The 23785-nt window shown below is 35.5% G+C and overlaps 1 protein-coding gene across 1 annotated transcript in view; it reads right to left on the minus strand.

The window, feature by feature from the left end:
* WDR64 (WD repeat domain 64) overlaps positions 1-23785 on the minus strand; it is a gene marked incomplete at both ends in the record, with an annotated part of 159241 nt that overhangs the window by 37105 nt on the left and 98351 nt on the right. The window contains 6 exons of the mRNA XM_082833645.1: positions 2891-2996; positions 4678-4817; positions 5416-5452; positions 6388-6457; positions 7649-7750; positions 10381-10511. Of these exons, the coding sequence (XP_082689771.1) occupies positions 2891-2996; positions 4678-4817; positions 5416-5452; positions 6388-6457; positions 7649-7750; positions 10381-10511 (586 nt within the window). The remainder of the gene's footprint in view (positions 1-2890; positions 2997-4677; positions 4818-5415; positions 5453-6387; positions 6458-7648; positions 7751-10380; positions 10512-23785) is intronic.

Below are 23785 nucleotides of genomic sequence, written 5' to 3' on the forward strand. Positions count from 1 at the left end.
GAGAAAATATTTGCAAAGATATATCTGATAAAGGACTTTTATCTAAAATATACAAAGAACTCTTGAAACTCAAAGAACAATCAGAAAACAAGTAAGTCTATTAAAAAATAGGCAAAAAAATCTGAGCATACACAACATCGAAGAAGGCAATACATATATGAAAAGATGCTCCACATCTTATGTCATTGTAGAAATGGAAATTAAAGCCACTATCACTACACACCTCTTAGAATGGCCAATTTCCAAAACACTGACAACATCAAATGCTGGTGAGGATGTGGAGCAACAGGAGCTTTCATTTATTGTTGGTGGGAATGCAAAGTTGTACCGCTACTTTGGAAGACATTTTGGCAGCTTCTTACAAAACTAAACATACTCTTACCAGGAGATCCAGAATTCATGCTCCTTGGTGTTTACCCAAATGAGTTGAAAGTGTATGTCCTCACAAAAACCTGCAGCTAAATATTTATAGCAGCTTTATTCATAATTGCCAAAATTTGAAAGTAACCAAGATGACCTTCAGTAGGTGAATGGATAAACTGTAGTGCATTCAGACAATGGAATACTATTCAGCATTAAAAAGAAATGAGCTATCAAACTATGAAAAGACAGAGAAGAACCTTACATGCACATTACTAAGTGAAGGAAGCCAATCTGAAAAGGCTGCATACTATATGATTTCAACCACATGACATTCTGGAAAAGCCAAAACTGTGGAGAGACATTAAAGATCAGTGATTGCTGGGTTAAGAGAAGAGGGAAGGATAAATAGGCTGGGCACAGGGTTTTTGTAGGATATTGAAACTACTCTGTATGATACTGTAGTGGTGGATACATGTCATTACACATTTGTTGGACTATTATACATTATGGACTTGGGTGATTATTATGTGTCAGTGTAGGTTCATTGACTGTAACAAATGTATCACTCTGGTGCAGAATGTTGAAAATGGGGGAGGCTGTGTGCAGTGTGGCAGTAGGGGTAAGGTGTATATGAGCACTCTGCAATTTATGCTTAAATTTTCTGTGAACCTAAAACTGATCTAAAGATAAACCCTGTTTAATAACAACAGAAAAGCAACAACTAATGGTGTCTGAGGATGCCTGATTAAAATAGTGACTCACTAGCAACCCCCATAAAAGTTCTAGTATCCACCAAAGCACAGATAAAGGAAGCTTAAGGTCAGAATCTAGGAGGTCTTCTTTAATTATAATATACATGAGACTGGATTGGATCCCAAATGCACCCCCACCCTATTTTTCTAGGCCACAGCAAAAACTACAAATCTCAAGAAGTAGATGGCTTACATGATAGAAAAATTGTTCTGGGCAGAGACAAAGAGGGATAACCGTAAAAGAGGTGCATTCTAGGAATTTTGTAGATAATTTCAAATTTTAGTTCTATGTATTTTGTTAGAAAAGGCTTACCATATAGAAGGTAAAGTTTGTGCAAAAATATACAAGAAGGAACACAATTTGCCTGATTTTAGATTTCTCTATTCTACTACAAACAGAAACAGTGTTTGTGGAAACTATGAAGATTGACAGATAAATAAAAAAAGAAGTCAAGCATAAGATTATCAGAGTATAAAAGGACTGGTGATGAGCAATAAGAAACAGATAAAATAAAGATAACTTTATTCATTTATTTTTATTGAAGTATAGTTGATTTGTGATAGTTTCTGGTGTACAGAAAAGTGATTCAGTTATACATGTATATTCTTTTTCAGATTCTTTTCCATCATAGTTTATTACAAGATATTGAATATAGTTCCCTGTGCTATACAGTAGGACCTTGTTGTTTATGTATTTTATGTATAGTAGTTTGTATCTCCTGATCTCAAACTCCTAATTTATCCTTCCTCCACCGCTTTCCCCTTTGGTAACCATAAGTTTGTTTTCTATGTCTGTGAGTCTGTTTCTATTTTGTAAATAAGTTCATTTAAGTAAAGGTAACTTTAAATAAATATTGTAAACCTACTGGTAATACTGAATGCAAACATAAACAATTATTTTCTATAATCTCCGGAAGACTCAAATAATTGTTGGTATGAAATAATTTGTTGCAACTTTTGTAAAATAACTTTTGAAATGAAAAAACATTTTTAAAAGAGGAGATGTAAAATATAAATATTAATGTAATAGCAGTATCTGGATGCAAATCTCGAGATTACATTAGCAAATAATAAGTGAAGGAGTGGCTATGGGAAAAAGAGACAGGTAATGTAGGCTAAACTTTCTGTTTACCTGGAAAGATGAGGTTTCAGTCTAACTTCTAATAAACTGATTTTTTTTAAACTTAAAAGTAAACACTAGTAAAATTGAAAACTGTATTTACATATGCATGTGCTTAAGATTATGCATATGCATAATCTTTCAAAGTATTAGAGAGAAGAAAAGAAAACTTAAGCTTAATTCAAAAGACAGAAGAAAGGAAATAGAAAGGAAGCATTAAAAAAAAGAATAGTGTTACATGAAAGAATTAAGACCAACTGTAGTAGTTATAACAATAAATATAAAAAGTCCCCTATTAAGAAAAATAATCTCTTTCTTCTCTAATTCATGACATTGCTCCCTTTAGAATAAAGATTAATGCAACATAACCCTTTTAAGATTAAAAATGAAAACTTTACATTCTTCCCAACATGTAAAGTAAGGGGATGGGTAGTCCTATACCCAATTTAAAGACAGAAGAAATAGATGTCTTACTTTAAATAAAGAGCTAGGAATGAAATAGGTTTTCCTGACATTCATTCATTCTTCTGTTCATTTGACAGCTTGGGCATCCTTCCTTTTGTCTCATAAATGTCACATATTTTCCTATATCCATTTTTATACCATGCAGTTTGTTAAGATACCTGTGACCAACTACATAAGAGTAGTGACTTACCCACATTTCCAGTCAGTAGTATCCTGGTACATGAATCAGTATACAGCGATGTCAGAGAAATGGCAGCATGTTTTGTGAAAGGTAGAATATCTTTCAGTAGTCTTCCCTGTATAAAGTATGATAATAAATTCTATAAAATATCAATATTGGAGTTGAGTTTCTTGATAAATAATTTATCCAAAGAACTATGTCTACTAATTGTAACATGATTCTCTTCTTTGTAATAAAAATAATTTGAAATTATCTATAGGGACTTATTTCTTTGAAATTAAATATTGATAAAAGTGGAGACTATTATCATAATTATAAGCATTTAGACTGATTATTGTAGATCACCTCTATACCTGAGGGTTGTTTTTGCTCACTTCCCATGACCCTTTTCATGCAGTTCCTCAACCCTTTTCCAGTGACATATTCTTTTTTTTTTTTTTTTTTGTGGTACGCGGACCTCTCACCGCCATGGCCTCTCCCGTTGAGGAGCACAGGCTCCGGACGTGCAGGCTCAGCAGCCATGGCTCACGGGCCCAGCAGCTCCACGGCATGTGGGATCCTCCCAGACCAGGGCACGAACCCGTGCCCCCCGCACCGGCAGGCAGACTCTCAACCACTGCGCCACCAGGGAAGCCCCATATTCTCCTTTTAAATAAACATTCTTTTCAGATTTAAGTGTATCTCACTTATTTTAAGCGAGAATATTGTATTCGCCTTTTCAGAAATATCTAATTTTGAATATTGGCGCAAGATAAGGATTGAAATTTGGCAGAGTGTTTTTTGGCATTTAGTATAAGTCATCACTGGGAAGGACTTTCATATACATTTCTCTACTTGCAGATTAAACATCGAAGCTTAGGAAGAAAAAATTTGAATCTGCCGCTTGTTTCCTATGATTTAGTTAGATATAACCTTTTCTCCTTCTATTGCTCTCACACTTTTATTATCTATTTATCGGGGAAGAAAAAAAGCACTGCTCAAATACCAGGATCATCACAGGGAAAATTATTGCTACAATATTTTGTAGCATTTTCAATCCAAGAGTTTCTCATTAATAAGTTAAGAGTCAACTGATCAACTGGGAGGTTTTATCCAACAGACAGCTATGCTATTCTGTGTTGTTGGATCTCACTATCTGCCATACAAAACTTGCTGTTTTCTGGGTTTCCCTCTAGAAAGGAGCCTTACAAGTGGTGCTACCTCCCTTGCCTCTCTAAAAATTTCATTGTCATCATCATCAGTCTACTCAAGATCCTTCCTTCTGTCATTTCTGGACTCCCAATTCAAACCCTGCCCCACTTTCCACCCCCAAATCATTTAAAATCTTTTAGTACATGAAAGTTATTTTTTCACTGTAAAATGTTTAAGGACTCTTAATACTATTGTAATAACTTCTTCCAATAGTTTGGATAACTAAAAGTTTATGTATATTCAACATTTCAGTGTTCTTACATTCTTTAATGATATATTCATCATTTATATTATCTAATGTTATTTAAATATCCAGTGAAATATATGGTGGGTTGTATTCATAGCTCAATGTAAAGAAAGATTTGAAATACAGTCGTTGTCTTAGCAGTGTTGATGATTTGATCTTCTGAGTTACAAAACTGACCTATTATAAATTTTGAGTCGTATTTTTAGTGAGCAGGCTGAAAAACTAGGATATTGACTAGAAGATTGAACAATAATAGAATTAGATGCTATACGGAACCTTAGAAGGCTAAGGTTTATTCAATAATCCTTTTTATCTTTCCTATTCTTTGCTGTTCCAGGAAAATAACAGGCCCCATCACCTCCAAGGTCCACAAGCGGAGATGTCCATCCTCATGTGCAGTGACAAGGATAGGTGGTTGAGTATCTGTTAAATTGGTGCTTTCCAGATGTTTTTTGTCCACTGGCTGTCGCTCACCTACCATGACATCTTTTTGCTCACCTGTTGGAAAATTAGTGAGTTACCAGTGTTTGTTATACTTGGAATTTCAAATTTTATAGAATGTAAAAGAGGAGGCAGGTAAGAAAATAGCAACAAAACAAAACAAAACAAAAAGAACCCCACATTCTTTTGTCTAGAATTTTTTTAATCCCAGAGAACTTCAATCAGGCAGAGAACAAAAAACCATTAACAAATGGAATCCTGAATCACTGGAAAAAACTAAAAGGGCTCATTTTGGATTCTACTGAAAAAGGCTTTGCACTGTACATAGCAGCTAAAACTAGATATACATCCAGTATAAGTCTTACACATTACAAAATGGCTTATGAATCTAGTATAAGTTTTAGGGAAATGGGCTGAAGACTAAGAAGCTCAGTAATATTTTGGATTTTTAAAATCTAGAGTTAGTAGTAACTAACTAACTAGTAACTAAAAGGTATCATCCTAATGGAAATTCTGCTTCTTAGACTATGGAATTCTATAGCACCTTAATATTTAGTCACAAAAAGAATATATGTTAATTAGAAGTATTCTATCACCTAAACTCCCTATTGCAAAGGAATTGTTTTATAAGGAAGAGAGGAGATTTCATACTGACCTTTAACCTCACTGTCATGTATGCTCTGTTTGCTTTCCTGAATTTGGGGAGAAAAAGATAATATTTCTATGACATTGGAAGGAAATGAGATATATTGGATGAATAGATTTTTTTCATAGTTAAATTTATATCTCTAAGCATTAGGTTTAAAGTTTGTTTTTTTTTAAGGATTAGGTTTAAAGTTATTTTTTAATTAATTCTTTGAAAAGGTGTATTAAGAGATTTTCATGCTCATAAATAGGGTATTTGTAACACAACCTTTTCCTAGTGGCTCCAGTGTAGCATAATAACGAGAATAGTTAAATACCTAGTTCATGCTGTGTTCTTGGTGTATATGATCTCTAATTCCATTCACAACCATGCCAGTTAGGTTTTATTATTCCCTTGTTATTGATGAAGAAACAGAAACTCAGAGATTAAGTGACATCTCTAAAGCTAATCAGATAATAAATGGAGCGCTTGGATTTAAGTGCAAGTCTGTCTGACACACATCTTTACAAGTTTATTTTTTTCCACTAAGCTAGTGCTTTTAAAATAATTTATGCAGTGAAAACTTTCCTTCAGACAAAATCCTAACTAGAAATGAAATGTGTAAAAATATATAAAATTGGAACTGAGAACACAGTTTGAAAACCATGGCATTACATTACATTATGTAATTACATGCTGTCTCTTCCCTCTGTGAAATGTGTGTAATTGTGTAATACTTTTCAGCAAAAGAGATAGTCTAAAATTATTATTTTATGAACTTAAAAGTAGCCTATGTAATTTGTTTTCTTCATGATTATTTGCAGATATAAAAGCCTTGAAAAAATAGGAAAAAAAGATGAAGACAGTTTAGACATTGCTTTTTAGGGGAAACAAAAAAGTTTTTACATACATGCAGGGGAGGGACTTATATGCAACAAATCACTATTTTTGAACCAACATTGGGTATAACAGGAAGACATACTCTCCTTATTTCTTGCTTACCTTACTACTCTGTGGACCCTTGCTAGACTCACATTGGGATGAAGAACATATGGAATCCTGACTTGATCTCCTACAAGGAGAGGGAGGAAGCCCGAAGAGGAAGAGTTAAGATAATCTATCATACTCAAAGGGTGCTCTCCTCTGTTTTAATTTCAGGTGATTACTCTTGCCATCATCTGTGCATTCTGGTGTGCATACTGTGGATACTGCCTGGGTGTGGGAAATAAAAATCTGCTCTGTCCCACTGTTAAGGCTAGATTTTGTCCCAGAGGCTCTGACACTGAAATGGTGGGGAGTGGGGTGGCAGTGGGGAGGCCTGGAAAACCTGGTAACTTCTGCTCTACAGTTTCCAATTCTGCTAGAATGGGCTGAAAACTGGCTTAGGGTTCTGGTGCAGATATATATAGATGAGGTCCTAAAAATATTCTCAGAATAAGAACATTTCAAGTCAAGGAGTAGGGAAGGTGTTACATTCTGGCTCACTTCTGGATGATGATAGTACAGAAGCCTTTGATTTCTCTCCAGAGATGTGTTTACCATTGCCTATTGTTTACTGAAATCAGAGCTCTCAAGCAAATATAAACAGGAAATTCACCTTTTCTTAAAATTTAAAAAAAAAATCAGGCTTCCCTGGTGGTGCAGTGGTTGAGAGTCCGCCTGCCGATGCAGGGGACGTGGGTTCGTGCTCCGGTCCGGGAAGATCCCACATGCCGCGGAGCGGCTGGGCCCGTGGGCCGTGAGCCATGGCCACTGAGCCTGTGCGTCCGGAGCCTGTACTCCGCAACGGGAAAGGCCGCAACAGTGAGAGGCCCGCGTACCGCAAAAAAAAAAAAAAAAAAAAAAAAAAAATCCCCTGCTCTCTCAGAAATGAAGATTGCTCAGCTATAGTAGATGTCATATGAAAACTGCTGCCATATGATCTTTCATATTTGCCATATAAATCCTTTTTTCTGCTTTACATAAGTGCTCATAGAGTTGTCTTTTGGCTACAAATATGGTCAAGTGAGCATTTTCCCTCTCTGCTACTGTTGTAAAGGGAGATGTGGTAAGGGAAATTAGATCCCCACACAGCAAATTAAATCTTCCTGGGGACCATCCACTTACAAAAACAATAACAGGGAAGAAAGCTGAAGCCAACTAGTCAGCCCAACTATGTCTTCCATCAACTGTACCTTCCTAAATGCTGGGATGAAGAGAATTCTTTTTATATCATCCACATAAGTCCCAGACAGTATTTCTTGATCAATAAGTATTGAGTTACCTTGCACATTCAGGTTTACGAAAGAGAAACAGTATGTCATTAATTCTAAAGCGTTTAGGATCCAAGTCAGGGTCCACAGTGAAGCAATCTTCAGGTCTGTACCTAGGAATAAGCATACATTTACATGATAAAAATTTACAAATGTGGTAATTTACATTACTATATCATATATCCCATGCAGAACTAATCAACTCCTGAACTGTTCATTGAATATGGAGAGAAAACCCAGAGGTATAGCATTTGAACATACTTTCCTTAATAAGGTTCTGTATAACATGATCTTTTAGTGCTTAGAAGTCTTTTAAGTCAATTAGCTTGTCTATTTTTTCAACCTATAGTTCACAGAGTGAGCTCATATAACTTCCTGGTAGTTTCATACAGTTTAAAGAATAGATTTCTACTCTTTGAATAAGTAGAGTGAGAAATTTGAATAAAATGTAGTTACTACCTTCAAGTAGCTTATAATTAAGTGGAGAAGAAAAGCAGGTAATTTGATGATCACACTATTCTTGCTGCTTGAGTCTCCCATTAGCCCAGATTCCCAAGAACACCTTCCTAGGCCATTTCCTGGGAGCAGAGCGATGGTCTTCCACTGCCTGTCCTGGCACTTCATGGTAGGCTGTTAAGCCACACTTGACATTCCTTATAGCAAATAGACCTTGTAGCAAACTGTTCTTTTTCTTTAGTAGAAATTGCCTCTGCTAATTTGGACAGATAAGTGATGAAGGACCTCCTGGAGAGTGAACCAAGCTCAAAAGAGGAGCTTGTGAGTTTGATGACTTGTTGAGCTCCAACTTTTTACATATTTCTGCTCTGCAGGTAAACTGAATAGTGAAGTGGACTATTCATTAGCAACAACAATTTCTAATTTGCATCCAAAAAAAGGCATGGCACTTTGAACAGAAAGAGAAAGCTTATTTCTCCTGACTGGTGAAGGGATCTTAAAGCAAAGTTTGAGGTAGAGGTAGAGATGGCCCCCACCAGGAATATGGAAACCATGTTCAACTTTAGAGTCTTTAAACTAGGCCTAAATTACCTTGGACAGTTCTGTGTTAAATTATATGCTATGTGAAATACTCCAGTGATTCTAAATCAATCGTTTTTGTATAATCATCTTGTTATAGGAAGAGGACACTGTGTATGACCCATTACCGTCAGTTATTTTTCTTTGACTGGGTATTGGATTTGCATGCATCCCTTGGTAAAATGCGTAGCACTTCAACAAGGAAGATCTTCACCTTTGAATTGGGAATATTCTCAGGGGAGCTGCCCTCTCTTTTAAGCTGTGGCAGTAGGACTATTTTCTCTGCCTTTTTAGTCTATATATTTTCCCTAAGTAGTGAGTCATACACAAGCTGACACAATGTGAGAACTGAATTAATAAGAAGGTGAGGACTTGTGCAGTGTATATTGATATAGGAATAAAATGACAAGTATACAGTCTGTGAGGAAAGCCTAAGGGCAAGGGTTGAAGGGAAGGAACTGAAGGATGACAGGAATTCTAGTGGCAGGGCCTAGTAGAACCTGAGCTGAGGTACAGAGGAGGGGTCTTCCGAAACAGATACTTCAGCTAAAGGTTCAAAGGAAAATATACCCAGAATCAAAAAGGAAAGGACTATTTCCTCCCAAAACTTGGTTGAAAATGAAAACTCTGACATAGACTGGAAAGGGTCATGGAGTCCAGGTAGACGTATGCAAGGTACTATAGCTAGACAGGCAGAGATTTCTTTTGCTTTTTTTTCTTCTTTTCCCTTGTCCTCTTTGACTCTCTTCTCTCCTCCTTTTATACCTCTTTCCTTCCCCCAAATGCTTAGATAGAATTGATTTTCTTTTTAATTCATTGTTAAAGTTCTTGGCTATCTTGTACCTCAAAGTACAATTTTACAAACTCTCTTGACATAAGGTGTTCATACATGGCCCTTGCTTAGAGCCCAATTACACAGCTGGGGAAAGCTTATTATTTATAATCCATCCATAACAAATAATACAATGTTACATTATTTTCTTTATAACCAATGGTAAGGACATTTAGAAATGGATTGCAAGGGGAGGGTAAAGTTTGTGGAACAGAGCAAATCTAATTGGTTGAGATGTAGAATTACATATGTCATGCCCTTGTTAATATTGACCTGTAGTAATGTGTTGGGGTGGTGAATAAGAAGGAAAACCCCTCTTGAATACTTCTCACCATTTGACTTTGGTGACTGAGTAGATAGTGGTGTCAATGGGAATACAGGAAAAGATGTTTTGGGGGAGGGTATGTTGGGAAGAAGATTTGGGTATGTGGGACTTTAAGGGTCTTGTTGGCAATCCAGATGTTGTAATTGCCAGTAGGCAATTGGATATGTGTGCTTGAAGCTATGAGATTATTATTTAAAATTATTATGTATTTAAGTATTTGTTAAGGTTATGAATTTGGACAAGATTATACATGGAAAGCATGTACATACTCTAGTACATACTTAAGAAGAGTAAATGTAAAAGCACTTGGGAATACATATACTTAAGATTCACTTTATTCATATCATTCTGGGATTTAGACACTTAAAACATAGTCTCCTCGTGAGCATAACCTCCAGGAAAGCCTCCTTGAAAGAGTTATCATCCCTTTTATTTATTGCTTTATTTTTTTAAGTATTTATATTTTTAAGTATTGAATGTTACTCTGGCTTTTCTGCAGCTCAACTTTTTATGGAAATGATTATATTATTTAAGGAAACAATGCAACTCACACTTCTTTGACAGTAGATGTTACAAAATTCCATAAGATGATCACACCATTTAAGGTTCCGGCAGCTATCAAATTATATCCTTCTACTTGTAATAGATCAATGCAGTTCACTTCTATACTGATGGCAGGATTCTGAAGAAGGAAGGAAACAGACTCAATGACCATAATGAAAACAGTATCTAAGCACAGTACAAACACAATGTGCACACTTTATTATTCTGTCATTAACTTAAAACAAAAAATATATATATTTAAATTCTAAAGCATGAAAGTTAGTAAAAGCTAAATTCTTTTGGCATAAAATATTTTAATTTGTAGAATTTATTAAAACAACAAAAATATAGTCTCCTTCTCTACTGTCTTCTTCCTTCAGCGGTAACTACCAACCATTAAATTACCTTCCCAGCTTTCTCTCCTTTTCAAACTTCTTGAAAGAATATTCTATATTAGCTGTTTTAACTTACCTTCCTTTCACCCATTGTCTGACTTCTGCTCCATGCCACTCTATGAAAGCTTTTTCTAATTATCACTAAAGACTTTCTACTGCCAGTGTTATTTGATACTTTTCAATTGTCTTGCCTCAAGTACTTTTTTGGTACCTACTATGTTAAGTTCTTGGAATATACAGCCAAACAGAATGTCGGTGACCTGGCAAAACTTATAATACAATTCAAGAATTCAGATAAAGTGTTGATTACTGTACAGTTTTTTTTGGAGAGTTATGTTTTATTTGACAGACATACTGAGGACTTCAAGCCCAGGAGGCAGCATCTCAAGTAACCCCGAGAAAACTGCTCCAAGGAAGTGAGGGGAGAGCTAGGATATATAGGAGTTTTCCAACAAAGAACAACAAAAGATTACTGTTAATAGAAGAAAACTAGATATCTCAATTTAAAGAATTTAGTGCTTTTCTATATGTGGGAAGATGCAAGAGTCTGGACTCACTGAGATCATTCCTTTGATATACACCTCAGCTACCTGGGGCCAGTATCCAGTGTTTTTACATCCTGAGTTTCCTCAGGGCTCAACTTCAGGAGTGGCTGTAGTCTGATGCCCGCTAGTTGGCAAGTATTCTTTGTTCCCTTCCTGAGTTCCCTCAGGACTAACCAGCTCACCATCAGAGATGACTGCAATTATTGATGACTGTGATATATTTTTTACTGATATGGCAGGACATATTTGATTTCTTAGTTCCTCCTCTTGGTCTGAAATTTGAGCGATACTTGGGAGACATTTCATGACCAATTTTTGTCCCACAGTGCTCAGAGTTTCTTCCCAGATCAGGCAAAAATTTTTGTTGATATGTCACTCCAGGTGCTAATTTCTGGATTAGGCCCTGTTGATAATTACAGATTCTCTGGATCCTCTGTCTTACTAGTCTATTATGATTCATGAAATGTTTTACCTTTTTGCTTCTTCCTATACCTAGAATCACACTATTACTAGGTCCATCCACATCTCTACAAATGACCCAATTTCATTCCTTTTTATGGCTGAGTAATATTTCATTGTGTATATGTACCACATCTTCCTTATCCATTCATCTGTCATTGGGCATTTAGGTTGCTTCCATGACCTGGCTATTGTAAATAGTGCTGCAATGAACATTGGGGTACATGTTTCTTTCTGAATTATGGTTTTCTCTGGGTATATGCCCAGGAGTTGGATTGATGGTCATATGGTAATTCTATTTTTAGCTTTTTAAAGAACCTCCATACTGTTCTCCATAGGAGCTGTATCAATTTACATTCCCACCAACAGTGCAAGAGGGTTCCCTTTTCTCCACACCCTCTCCAGCATTTGCTGTTTGTAGATTTTCTGATGATGGCCATTCTGACCAGTGTGAGGTGATACCTCATTGTAGTTTTGATTTGCATTTCTCTAACAATTACAATTACTTTATGAGTCGTAAATGTGATCTATGTCCTCCATTTGCTGTTTGTAGATTTTCTGATGATGGCCATTCTGACCAGTGTGAGGTGATACCTCATTGTAGTTTTGATTTGCATTTCTCTAACAATTACAATTACTTTATGAGTCGTAAATGTGATCTATGTCCTCAAGATGTTTAGCTAACATCATCAATTTGTTGGAGGCCTGGTGACAGTAAGAGACAACAACCTTATAAAATAGACAGGATATAAGTAATACAGCTAGTAACATTGATAAAGTCAATAGTGCAACAGGGAGACACAAAGCATAAACAACTTGGAAACAAAGAACAAATTAAAACAAATATTATAATCCATTTGCAATAAACCATCAAGTTCACAAGAGAGCCACCTGGAGAAGCCAAATTCTGGATTAATCAGGTAGAGAGAAAAAGTTAAATGTTTCATCTTTTTTTACAAAGGTATACTTTATCAATTTGTTGTAGGACATAGCATAAGAAGAAAGATATTTTTGGAAAACAAAGATTAAAGCTAGTATATTTTACAAAAAGTCATAATGTTATAAACCATAATTTTTAGTTCATTTGGTCCCATGAAATTAATTTCTGTTGATCTGGATGAAGTCATCAGATTTTCCATTAGAGTTTTGTCATTTGTTCCTCAGTTCAGTGGTGTTATCTAAAGGCTATCAGAGACTTATATTTGTTTAAAACAAGTCCATTTTATGAGTCTTCTTGAAGATCCTCATTTTTGTAAAAGCATCAGAGTAAAATAATGATTGTCTATAAAAGACAAAACTTAAAATAGCATGGTTAAAGATTTGAATACAATGCAATTGGCAAGAAACTTGGATATTTCTGTGACATATAACATTTTAAGATAATCACTAGAATTATGACTGATAACATATCAGAGCATATCAGATTTTAGGAATTTAATATAAATTTTGGAATATGTGTATTTATGACATTTATCCATACATTATAAGCTAAGGTTCATCTCCAATCACTTGGCAATGTTCTTTAAGTAATTTAACATACCAAATAAACTTAATTAGTTTAATATTTCTCTCGGAGATATCTCAGGTTTCCTTCAAAGCCCTTCAAAGCAACCCAGGGTCAGCTGGAGGCTAAAAGAACTTTAGTTAGAGTTTGATATTTAGGAAGTTTGTTAAAAATATAAAAAAGGTTTTAAAATGCAACAGGATCATAGGTCACTGCAAAACAATACTTATTCATTTAACCAAAGTCACAAAAATATTAAAAACAAAACAAAACAAATACAGATCACTTAAGGGCACAGAAACTCACACAATCTGTTATCAAAAAGGAGCACTCTAAGAAACTTTTTTCAAATTCCAGTCTTGTACTAGCTTACTTAACAACAAAATCCATTAACTTAATTAACTTCAGTCTAAAATTAGTTAATCCTGAACATGCATAAAACTTCAGAGTTCCTTTCCATAATCCCTCATCACTTTCTGTATCCATATTTGTTCATCCTTTATCTTTCCATCCAAAAACAACTAGCTCTAAGACATACTTTCCCCCAGTAAAATGTAATTCCATTCCTCATAACTTCTTTACTGAAAACACACATTCTACTTTCCTACAGTATACTTAAAGTATTCATTTTAATTACATGTTTAAATGAGAATCCTCAACTCTTAAAAACCTTAATTTCTAGTGAAAACTAAGAGGTAAGCAATTATGAACTGTATTTTACGTTAGCATTCTGTAGATTGGTAAACATAATATCAGTGACAATTTCTTAAAAAACATTTGTTTTCTTATAGAGAACATCTCAGGGTGGCACCAAACATATTTATTTATAGTCCTAAATACCTTTAGTTTCTCTGTTTAGTAATTTATGTCTCAGTATCTTATGTTATTTGGGAATCACCTAGCTATTTAATAAACTTCCATCATTTAAATTAAGCAACACTAGAACTTTGTTACCAAATATCTGGAGAGATCACTTTAAGTAGACATTTCTAAAATATTATTATTTTTAAAGTTAACCAAAAAGCTTTTTATCTCAGTTAAATTTACTACGAAGTTTCATCATATCAAGTTATTTTTCTTGTAATAGATATAATAAGGTCTTATATGACTTCTATTAAACCTAGGCACAATAAAATATTATACTTAATGTTGATGGCTCTAAAGACATGTCTATTAGATCAACAGATTTTAACTTTAATACCAGGTATCAACCTAATATTGAATATTTCCCAGTTCACATGAACCTGAAAGTCATTTTAGCCAGTTTCTTTCCTATTTAATTTGTATGTGCTTAGTTTAAAATTGAGCTCTTTATAAATTCAATTCTGAAAATACCTTCCAGAGGTAGAGCTATCTCATATGTATAATGTGTACACAGATATAGAAACAGGCAAAGCTAGAGATCTCATGGCTTCACTAAAAAATAAATAAATAAAAAACCAGTTATGAATCAGGTATTACAATATAAACTTACTAATTTACAAAGAACAGTTGGAAGACATTAAAGTTGTTTGCTCAGATGACTAAGGCTTTACTATTTGTAAAGTTTGGTTTGAATTTTAAAACTGTCACTTTGTCATTTTTTTCCCCTTGGTGTCAGGTTCTGCCTGATTGAGCTAATTAGGCTCAGTCTCAGCTCCTTGTGACTTGAATTTACATTCTGGTTTGTAAAGATTTGCAAGAGAAAGACAGTTGCTTTTAATTCCCCAAAGAACAGGTCTGTCACCTAATGGATACTAAAAGATTGACTTGCCCAGCTATATTTTATATCAGTGAGAAGATTTCTAACTAAACTGAAATTTATGAGCTCTATGTTCCAGAACATTAGAGTTTAGTTTATCATACATTCAAAAGCTTGTATAAGGCATTCAGCAAAGACCTTCTTTCTGAGTTTACAAGTTAAACCCAGAGCAAAATCACTATTTTTATTTTTATTAGCCCTTGAATGTTAGTTTCCAGGTTTTACTTTTTGTATGGCTCAGGTACCCCTATCGGTTTCCTTTAATATGTTCAATTAATATTTCCTGAGGGGCAGATCTATATGCCTTGTCTTATAATACTGATAGGGACAGAGTAAAGGGACAAACTAGATGATTAAATAGTTAATCCCACTAGGGGATTGTAAGTAAAGAAAAAATATGGGGGACCCCTGTAAGTTGATGATCACTCAAGAAAGTAGCTTTGCTTAACCACAAAACCAATCAGGCTTGCTTAGCAACAAAACCATGCAGCAGAAGCATGAGACATGCCCCAAAACAATAAAACAATTGTGGCATGAGACCCACATCTTGCCCAGCAAGCTCAGTAAGTTATAATCCTTGGGACATGTTCTCTACACACATGCAAAACAATAATTTATGGAAAGGTGACATTTCAAAGTGAAAGATCCTCATTGTACTGAGACATGGAATAATTTTTCCATAGTGCCATGACAGTCCCAGATTGACCATATAGGGACAAGAAAACTCCCCTGCCCAACCTGGAGGAGGAGCTGATGATGGAAGCTTGATGTCTACTCAAGAATGAGGAATAAGTTGGTCTTTTCCCCCTCACCATTTTTCCTTTGATTATAAAACTGTAGCCCACTATGTTCTCGGGGCAGCACCCTCTCACCCACCCACTTGTAAGCCTCACAAGCTTCCTATGCTAATAAATCACTTCTTATCTATCACTTTGCCTCTCACTGAATTCTTTCTGCACTGAGTCATAAAGACCTGGAGCTCTTCAGAGCCCCCTGAAACACAACCTAGTGATTCAATACCACACAGAGGAAGAATTCCCCAGTGAAACATGCCTATCCTGCAATATAATTAAACAAAGAGACATAACCATCTTATATAAAGCCCATTTAAATATATCAATTTTATACACTTTCATCTCAATTATGTCACTTTTTATACCTTTAGTTTTCATTAGGATCCAATCAACAAACTTTGATCTTACAGGAGGCGTTCTAGAAGTTTTTCTTTCTTTTTATTCCCTGCCCATTTAATCTATTTTTATATAAAATTCTCTGGGATCCCCAGAGAGGGTTGAGCCAAGGAACTCAGGTGCTTTGGCCCAACTGTTGCCCCAAATACTTGCTGGTCAGATATCTCAGTGTAAATTTTTTTCAGCTCTTAATATATGTATATTTTAAACTGGGGTAAGTAGACTTGTTGGCTTTTAATGTTGAGGACCTGTAGGGAGTCCTTTTTGGCCCATTTAACCTTAGGTAATCACATAAATATTCATTTTATTTATCCCATTTTAAATAACTATCTAAAGATTTCTTTATTCATTTGAGATGTCTTTTTAAAAATTTCTACCTTGCTGGAAAAAGTATCTAGACTTTCTTACATGTTCTTTTCCTGTTAACATTAATTTATTCCAATGTTTTTATTAACATCTGTAAGAGCTCTTGAGGGGAAGCAAAGACCACAAATAAAGCTTCCCAAATCTGTTTTTCTTTGTTTGATTCAAGCTAAGGAAGTTCTTAGGTTGACCATTAGATATATTTCTTTTTTCCACTTTAATTTGATTTTTGTTTTTATAGGTACCAATAAAACAGCTGTTTATAATGAGAGCACTCTAGAAAATCCACCAATTTAGAAGTTTCTCCAATTTAAAGGATCCATCATTTGGCCATTAATGAAATATTTTAATAGTGATTCAAACCAATAAGATGCAAGAGGCTTCCCTATAAGAGAGTGGAGAAAGATGTCACCTAAGTAAGATCCAGAAAGTTTACTCTCAAAAATAGTATGGCAGAGGTCAGGTTTTCAAACACACACACACACACACACACACACACACACACACACACACAATGCTCTAGGAAGATCAGCTAGAACATTTACATCTCCAAGATACAGAAAGAGAAATGCAAGTTCCCTCTAGAAAGCCTTTGTTTAAAGTCAGAACTCTGAAAAGATAATTTTATCAAGCCAGCTTTTTAAACTTAACTTCATATGCCATAAAAGAGCCCCCTTATTTTTAGAGTAAGATTTCCTTTAATCCCCAATTAAGTAAGTACTTGTAAGTTTTGTACATACGTAAACCTGGCTGGGGGTATTAGTTGGGGGCTGGCAATCTGTCGTCCTTTTTCTTTTGTTCTGAAAGCTTTATTTCCCATTCTGAGGTGAATTTGTTGAAATAAAAATTGCTAGTGATGATCATGTGCAATGTGATGATTGTGATGATCATGTGGTGGGCCAATTGCTGCTTGAGATCTTAACTCCTATAGGCTTTTGCCCCAGAGTTGTTTCAGCCCCCTCTTACATTTCTCAGGTTCTCCTGGTGGCATATAAGACCACCATGGGTGCTCAGATCATGGGATGGCCAGTTCTTATTCACATCCCGGGTTGAGCAGATTGTTAATTAAATTAATGGGTTTCCCTATAGGACAGCTGCATGGTCTTGCCTCCACCATTCCTGCAAGTTTCTCACTCACCTGAGAAAGCTGTTGCTGGCCAGGAGAAGACAGTCTGTTCTTCAGAGTTCAGAAGCTCTTATAAGATTTATGTTTTATTTCAACAAACTCTATTAAGGTAGCCAATTCAAGGAAAAATGACAGGTCAGTCTTCCCCCTAATTACTCAGTCCAGTCCAACCTTACTCGGTGTTTAACTGAGCAACGTCTTTCCAGTCTTTAAACTGAGGATAAACCACTCAGTGTCTAAACTGAGCAAAAATCTTCCCAGTGCCTCTTACACTGAGGGTAACCCAGGTACCTCTTCTTGAAACTGAGTTTCAAGGGTAACCTACTCCTCCAGAGACGAGTTTAACACCACCGAATAAAACTTAGGATCATCAACCAATAACGGGAGAGCCTAGAACCAGGAGATGCTCATCCGAATTCATCTGGACTCCCCGAGGATGCGAATAGGCATGAGGTCTCTGCTGGTACCAAGGCTCCAGATCCTCGTACAGTTCAGGTGAAGGAAAGAAATCAGCTCTGGGTTCCTTATCCATAGTCACCATAAATGTCGACTAAAAGAATACAGACACAATCTAAAAGTTGAGAGTTATGTTTTATTTGGTGGACATACTGAGGACTTCAAGCCTGGGAGGCAGCATCTCAAGTAATCCTGAAAAATCTGCTCTTGATTACTGTACAATTTGAAAGTGCTATATCAGCGATATAGGCAAGACTTGGGAACATCTAAATAAGATTAGAGGTCTATTCTTACCATTGTCAATTGCTCTCTCTTTCCTGAAACTTCTTACTCTCTTGACGTGCTCGGCCCTGGACTTTCTTGGTTTTGCTTGTGTCTATATAATCCTTCATTTTCTGTTTCTAACTCAGTACCTTCTTACTCTACCAACATCTTAAATATTTATATCCTTAGGGTTTACCTCCAGCCCATTTTCTTTTTCTTTTTTTCTAACTCTCTCTGGGCAATCTCATCCTCTTATGTTTTATTTATTTTTTAAATTTATTTATTTATTTTGTTGCGATACGCGGGCCTGTCACTGTTGCGGCCTCTCCCGTTGCGGAGCACAGGCTCCGGATGCAGCAGGCTCAGCGGCCATGGCTCACGGGCCCAGCCGCTCCGTGGCATGCGGGATCTTCCCGGACCGGGGCACGAACCTGCGTCCCCTGCATCGGCAGGCGGACTCTCAACCACTGCGCCACCAGGGAAGCCCTCCTCTTATGTTTTAATAGTCATCCTCTTACGTTAATGACCTAATAATCTAGTCCAGTCCTCTCCCACAAGCTTCAGGCTTATATATCTAATTACTTAGAAATTTTACAAGTATCTCAAAGTTAATGTGTCTAACTTATGACCTTCTTTAAGAATGTTCCTTCATTCTATTCTATATCTTATTGGGTAGCACCACTTCCTAATTCATCATGCAAGTTAGAAATCTTGGAGCTGTATTGATTCCTTTTTTTCTCTCAGGACCTTCTCCTGACTGCATGGTATCCATCACTAACTAATCAATTGCAAGTTCTGCTACTTTTATCACCTAAATATTTTTGGAAACCTCTCCTTCTACCATCCCCACTATCATGGTCTTATATCTTTTAACTAAAATGGTACCTTATTACCTGAATCTTCTGCCTTTAGTCTTGTCCATTTGAATCTGCCATTAAAGCAGCATCAAAGCTGCTACCACAACACAAATCTGATCATGACTTTTCTCATTTAAAACCTTTCAATTGTTTTCCATTTCTTATAGGATATTCAATCTCCTTAATAACACTGAGAATGATCCAGGCTCTACCTCTCTGACTGTCTCCATCTTCTACCACTTATTTCAGGCACACTGAAATACTTGTAGCTATCCCTAGAAAACCATGCAATTTCTTACCTCTGTGATTTTTTAAATTTATATCTTTATTGAAGTATAGTTGAATTACAATGTTGTGTTAATTACTGCTGTACAGCAAAGGGACTGTACACTTTAGGGTCTTTGCTGCTTACTGATTTTCTTTCTGGAAGATCTGTCCATTGAAGTCAGCATTAAAGTCAACTACTATTATTGTATTCCTGTCAATTTCTCCCTTTATCTCTGTTAGTATTTGTTTTATGTATTTAGGTGCTCCTATACTGGGTGCATATATGTTGAGTGTGATATCCTCTTCTTGCATTGATCTTTCTTTGTCTTTTTTTAGGGCTTTTTTAAAAAAATGAAGTATAGTTGATTTACAATGTTGTATTAGTTTCTGGTGTACAGCAAAGTTATATATATATATATATATATATATATATATATATTCTTTTCATATTCTTTTCCATTCTTTTTCATATTCTTTTCCATTATGCTTTATCACAGAATATTGAGTATAGTTCCCTGTGCTATACAGTAGGACCTTGTTTTTTATACATTCTATATATAATATAGAATGCATCTGCTAATCCCAAACTCCCACCCAACCCTCTCCCATTCCCCTTCCCCTTGGCAACCACCAGTCTAGTTTCTATGCCCCTGATTATGTTTCTGTTTCATACAGTTTCATTTGTGTCATTATAGATTCCACATATAAGTGATGTCATATGGTATTTGTCTTTTTCTGACTTACTTCACTTAGTATGATAATCTCTAGTTGCATCTATGTTGCTGCAAAAGGCATTACTTCATTCTTTTTAATGGCTGAGTAATATTCCATTGTATATATGTACCACATCTTCTGTATCCATTCATCTGTCAATGGACATTTAGGTTGTTTCCACGTCTTGGCTCTTGTAAACAGTGCTGCAATGAACATTGGAGTGCATGTATCTTTTTGAATTATAGTTTTGTCTGGATATATGCCCAAGACTGGGATTGCTGGATCATATGGTAATTCTATTTTCAGTTTTCTGAGGAAACCCCATACTGTTTTCCACAGTGGCTGTACCAACTTACATTCCCACCAACATCGTAGGAGGGTTCCCTTTTCTCCACACCCTCTCCAGCATTTGTTTTTTGTAGATTTTTTTAATGATGGCCATTCTGACTGGCATGAGGTGGTACCTCATTGTAGTTTTGATTTGCATTTCTCTAATAATTAGCAATGTTGAGCATCTTTTCATGTGCCTATTGGCCATTTGTATGTCTTCTTTGGAGAAATGTCTATTAAAGTCTTCTACCCATTTTTTGATTTCTTTTTTTATATTGACCTGTATGAGTTGTTTGTATATTTTGGGAATTAAGCCCTTGTCAGTTTCATCATTTTCAGATACTTTCTCCTATTCTGTAGGTTGTCTTTTCATTTTGTTTGTGGTTTCCTTTGCTGTACAAAAGCTTGTAAGTTTGATTAGGTCCCATTAGTTTACTTTCATTTTTTTTTTCTGTTGCCTTGGGAGACTGACCTAAGAAAACATTGTTATGATTTATGTCAGAAAATTTTTTGCTTATGTTCTCTTCTAGGAGCTTTATGGTGTCATGTCTTATATGTTTAAGTCTTTAAGCCATTTTGAGTTTATTTTTGTGTATGGTGAGAGCGTGTGTTCTAAGTTCATTGATTTACATGTGGCTGTCCAACTTTCCCAACACCACTTGCTGAAGAGACTTTCTTTATCCATTGTATATTCTTGCTTTCTTTGTTGAAGATTAATTGACTGTAGGTGAGTGGGTTTATTTCTGGGGTCTCTATTCTGGTCCATTGATCCATATGTCTGTTTTTCTGCCAATAGCACTTTGTTTTGATTACTGTAACATTGTAGTATTGTCTGAAGTCTTGGATGGTTATGCCTCCTGCTTTATTCTTTTTCTTCAGGATTGCTTTGGCTATTTTGGGTCTTTTATGGTATGATATGAATTTTAGGATTATTTGTTCTAGTTCTGTGAAACATGTCGTGGGTAATTTGATAGGGATAACATTAAATCTGTAAATTGCTTTGGGTAGTATGGCCATTTTAACAATATTAATTCTTCCAATCCAAGAACATGGAATATCTTTCCATTTCTCTGAATCCTTTTATTTCCTTTATTAATGTTTTATAGTACTCAGCATATAAATCTTACACCTACTTAGTGAGGTTTATTCCTAAGTATTTTATTTTTTGTGTTGTGATTTTAAAAGACATTGTTTTTTTAACATTCCCTTTTTAATATTTCATTGTTGGTGTAAAGAAATGCAACTGATTTCTGTATGTTAATCTTGTATCCTTATCATCTACATATAATGACAATTGTAACTTTTTCCTTCCAATTTGGACACATTTTTTTTTTCTTGTATGATTGCTGTGGCTAGGACTTCCAATACCATACTGAAGAGCAGTGGTGAGAGTGGGCATCCTTGTCTTGTTCCAGATTTTAGTGGGAAGGCTTTCAACTTTCACCACTGAGTATTATATTGGCTGTGGGTTTGTCATAAATAGCTTTCACTATTTTGAGATATGTTCCCTCTATACCCACTTTGGTAAGAGTTTTAATCATGAATAGATGTTGAATTTTGTCAAAGGCTTTTTCTGCATCTATTGAGATGATCATGTGGTTTTTGTCTTTTATTTTGTTGATGTAGTGTATTACATTGATTGAATTGTGTATGTTGAACCATCCTTGTGAACTTGGGATGAATTCCACTTGGTTGTGGTGTATGATCTTTTTTATGTGTTGTTGGATTCAGTTTGCTAATATTTTGTTGAGAATATTTGCATCTATATTCATCAAAGATATTAGCCTGTAATTTTCCTTTTTGGTGGTGTCTTTGTCTGATTTTGGTATCAGGGTGATGGTGGCTTCATAGAATATCCTTGGGAGTGTTCCCTCCTCTTCAATTTTTTTGGAAGAATTTGAGAAGGATTGGTATAAGTTCTCCTTTGTATGTTTGGTAGAATTCACCTGTGAAGTCATCTGGTCCTGGACTTTTGTTTGATTCTATTTCAGTTGCAGGGATCAGTCTGTTCAAATTATCTATTTATTCAAATTATCTATTTATTCTTTTTAAAAAATTTAATATTTTTTGGCTGCATTGGGTCTTTGTTGCTGCATGTGGGCTTTCTCTAGTTGTGGTGAGTGAGGGTTACTCTTCATTGTGGTGCATGGGTTTCTCATTGTGGTGGCTTCTCTTGTTGCGGAGCATGGACTCTAGGCATGTGGGCTTCAGTAGTTGTGGCACATGGGCCCTAGAGCACATGGGTTTCAGTAGTTGCAGTGCATGGTCTCAGTAGTTGTGATACACAGGCTTAGTTGCTCCATGGCATGTGGGATCTTCCTGGACCAGGGATCGAACCAATGTCCCCTGCATTGGCAGGTGGATTCTTAACAACTGAGCCACCAGGGAAGTCCCTATCTATTTATTCTTGATTCAGTTTTGGTGGACTGTATGCTTCTAGAAGCTTATCCATTTCTTCTAGGTTGTTGAATTTGTTGACATACAATTATTTGTAGTATTCCCTTATGGTTTTTTATATTTATTTTGTATATCTGTGTTCTCTCTCTTTTTTTCTTGGTGAGTCTGGCCAGAGGTTTGTCAATCTTGTTTATCCTTTCAAAGAACCAGTTCTTGGTTCTATAGACTTTTTCTGTTGTTTTTTTAGTCTCTATTTTATTTATTTCCTTTCTGATCTTTATTATTTCCTTCCTTTTGCTGACTTTAGGTTTTATTTGTTCTTCTTTATCTAATTCTTTTAAATGGTATGTTAGGTGGTTTTAGATTTTTCTTGTTTTTTTGAGGAAGTCCTGAATTACTCTGAACTTCCCTCTAATAACTCTTTTTGCTGCATCCCATAGATTTGTATGGTTGAGATTTCATTGTTATTTGTCTCAATGTATTTTTTAATTTCCTCTTTGATTTCATCATTGACCCATTGGTTTTTTAGTAGCATTTTGTTTAGCCTCCATGTAATTGCTTTTTTCTCATTTCTTTTTCTGTTGTTAATTTCTAGTTTCATGCTGTTGTGGTCAGAGAAGATGTTTAAGATAACTTCTATACTCTTAAATTTGTTGAGGCTTGTTTTGTGCCCTAGTATGTGGTCAGTCCTAGAGAATGTTCCATGTGCACTTGAAAAGAATGTGTATTCTGTGAAAAATATGGAACACTTTATGAATTTGCATGTCATCCTTCTGCAGGGGCCATTCTAGTCTTCTCTGTATCA

Source organism: Leucopleurus acutus (assembly GCF_964270905.1).
Source record: "Leucopleurus acutus genome assembly, chromosome: 2".
NCBI lineage: Eukaryota > Metazoa > Chordata > Mammalia > Artiodactyla > Delphinidae > Leucopleurus > Leucopleurus acutus.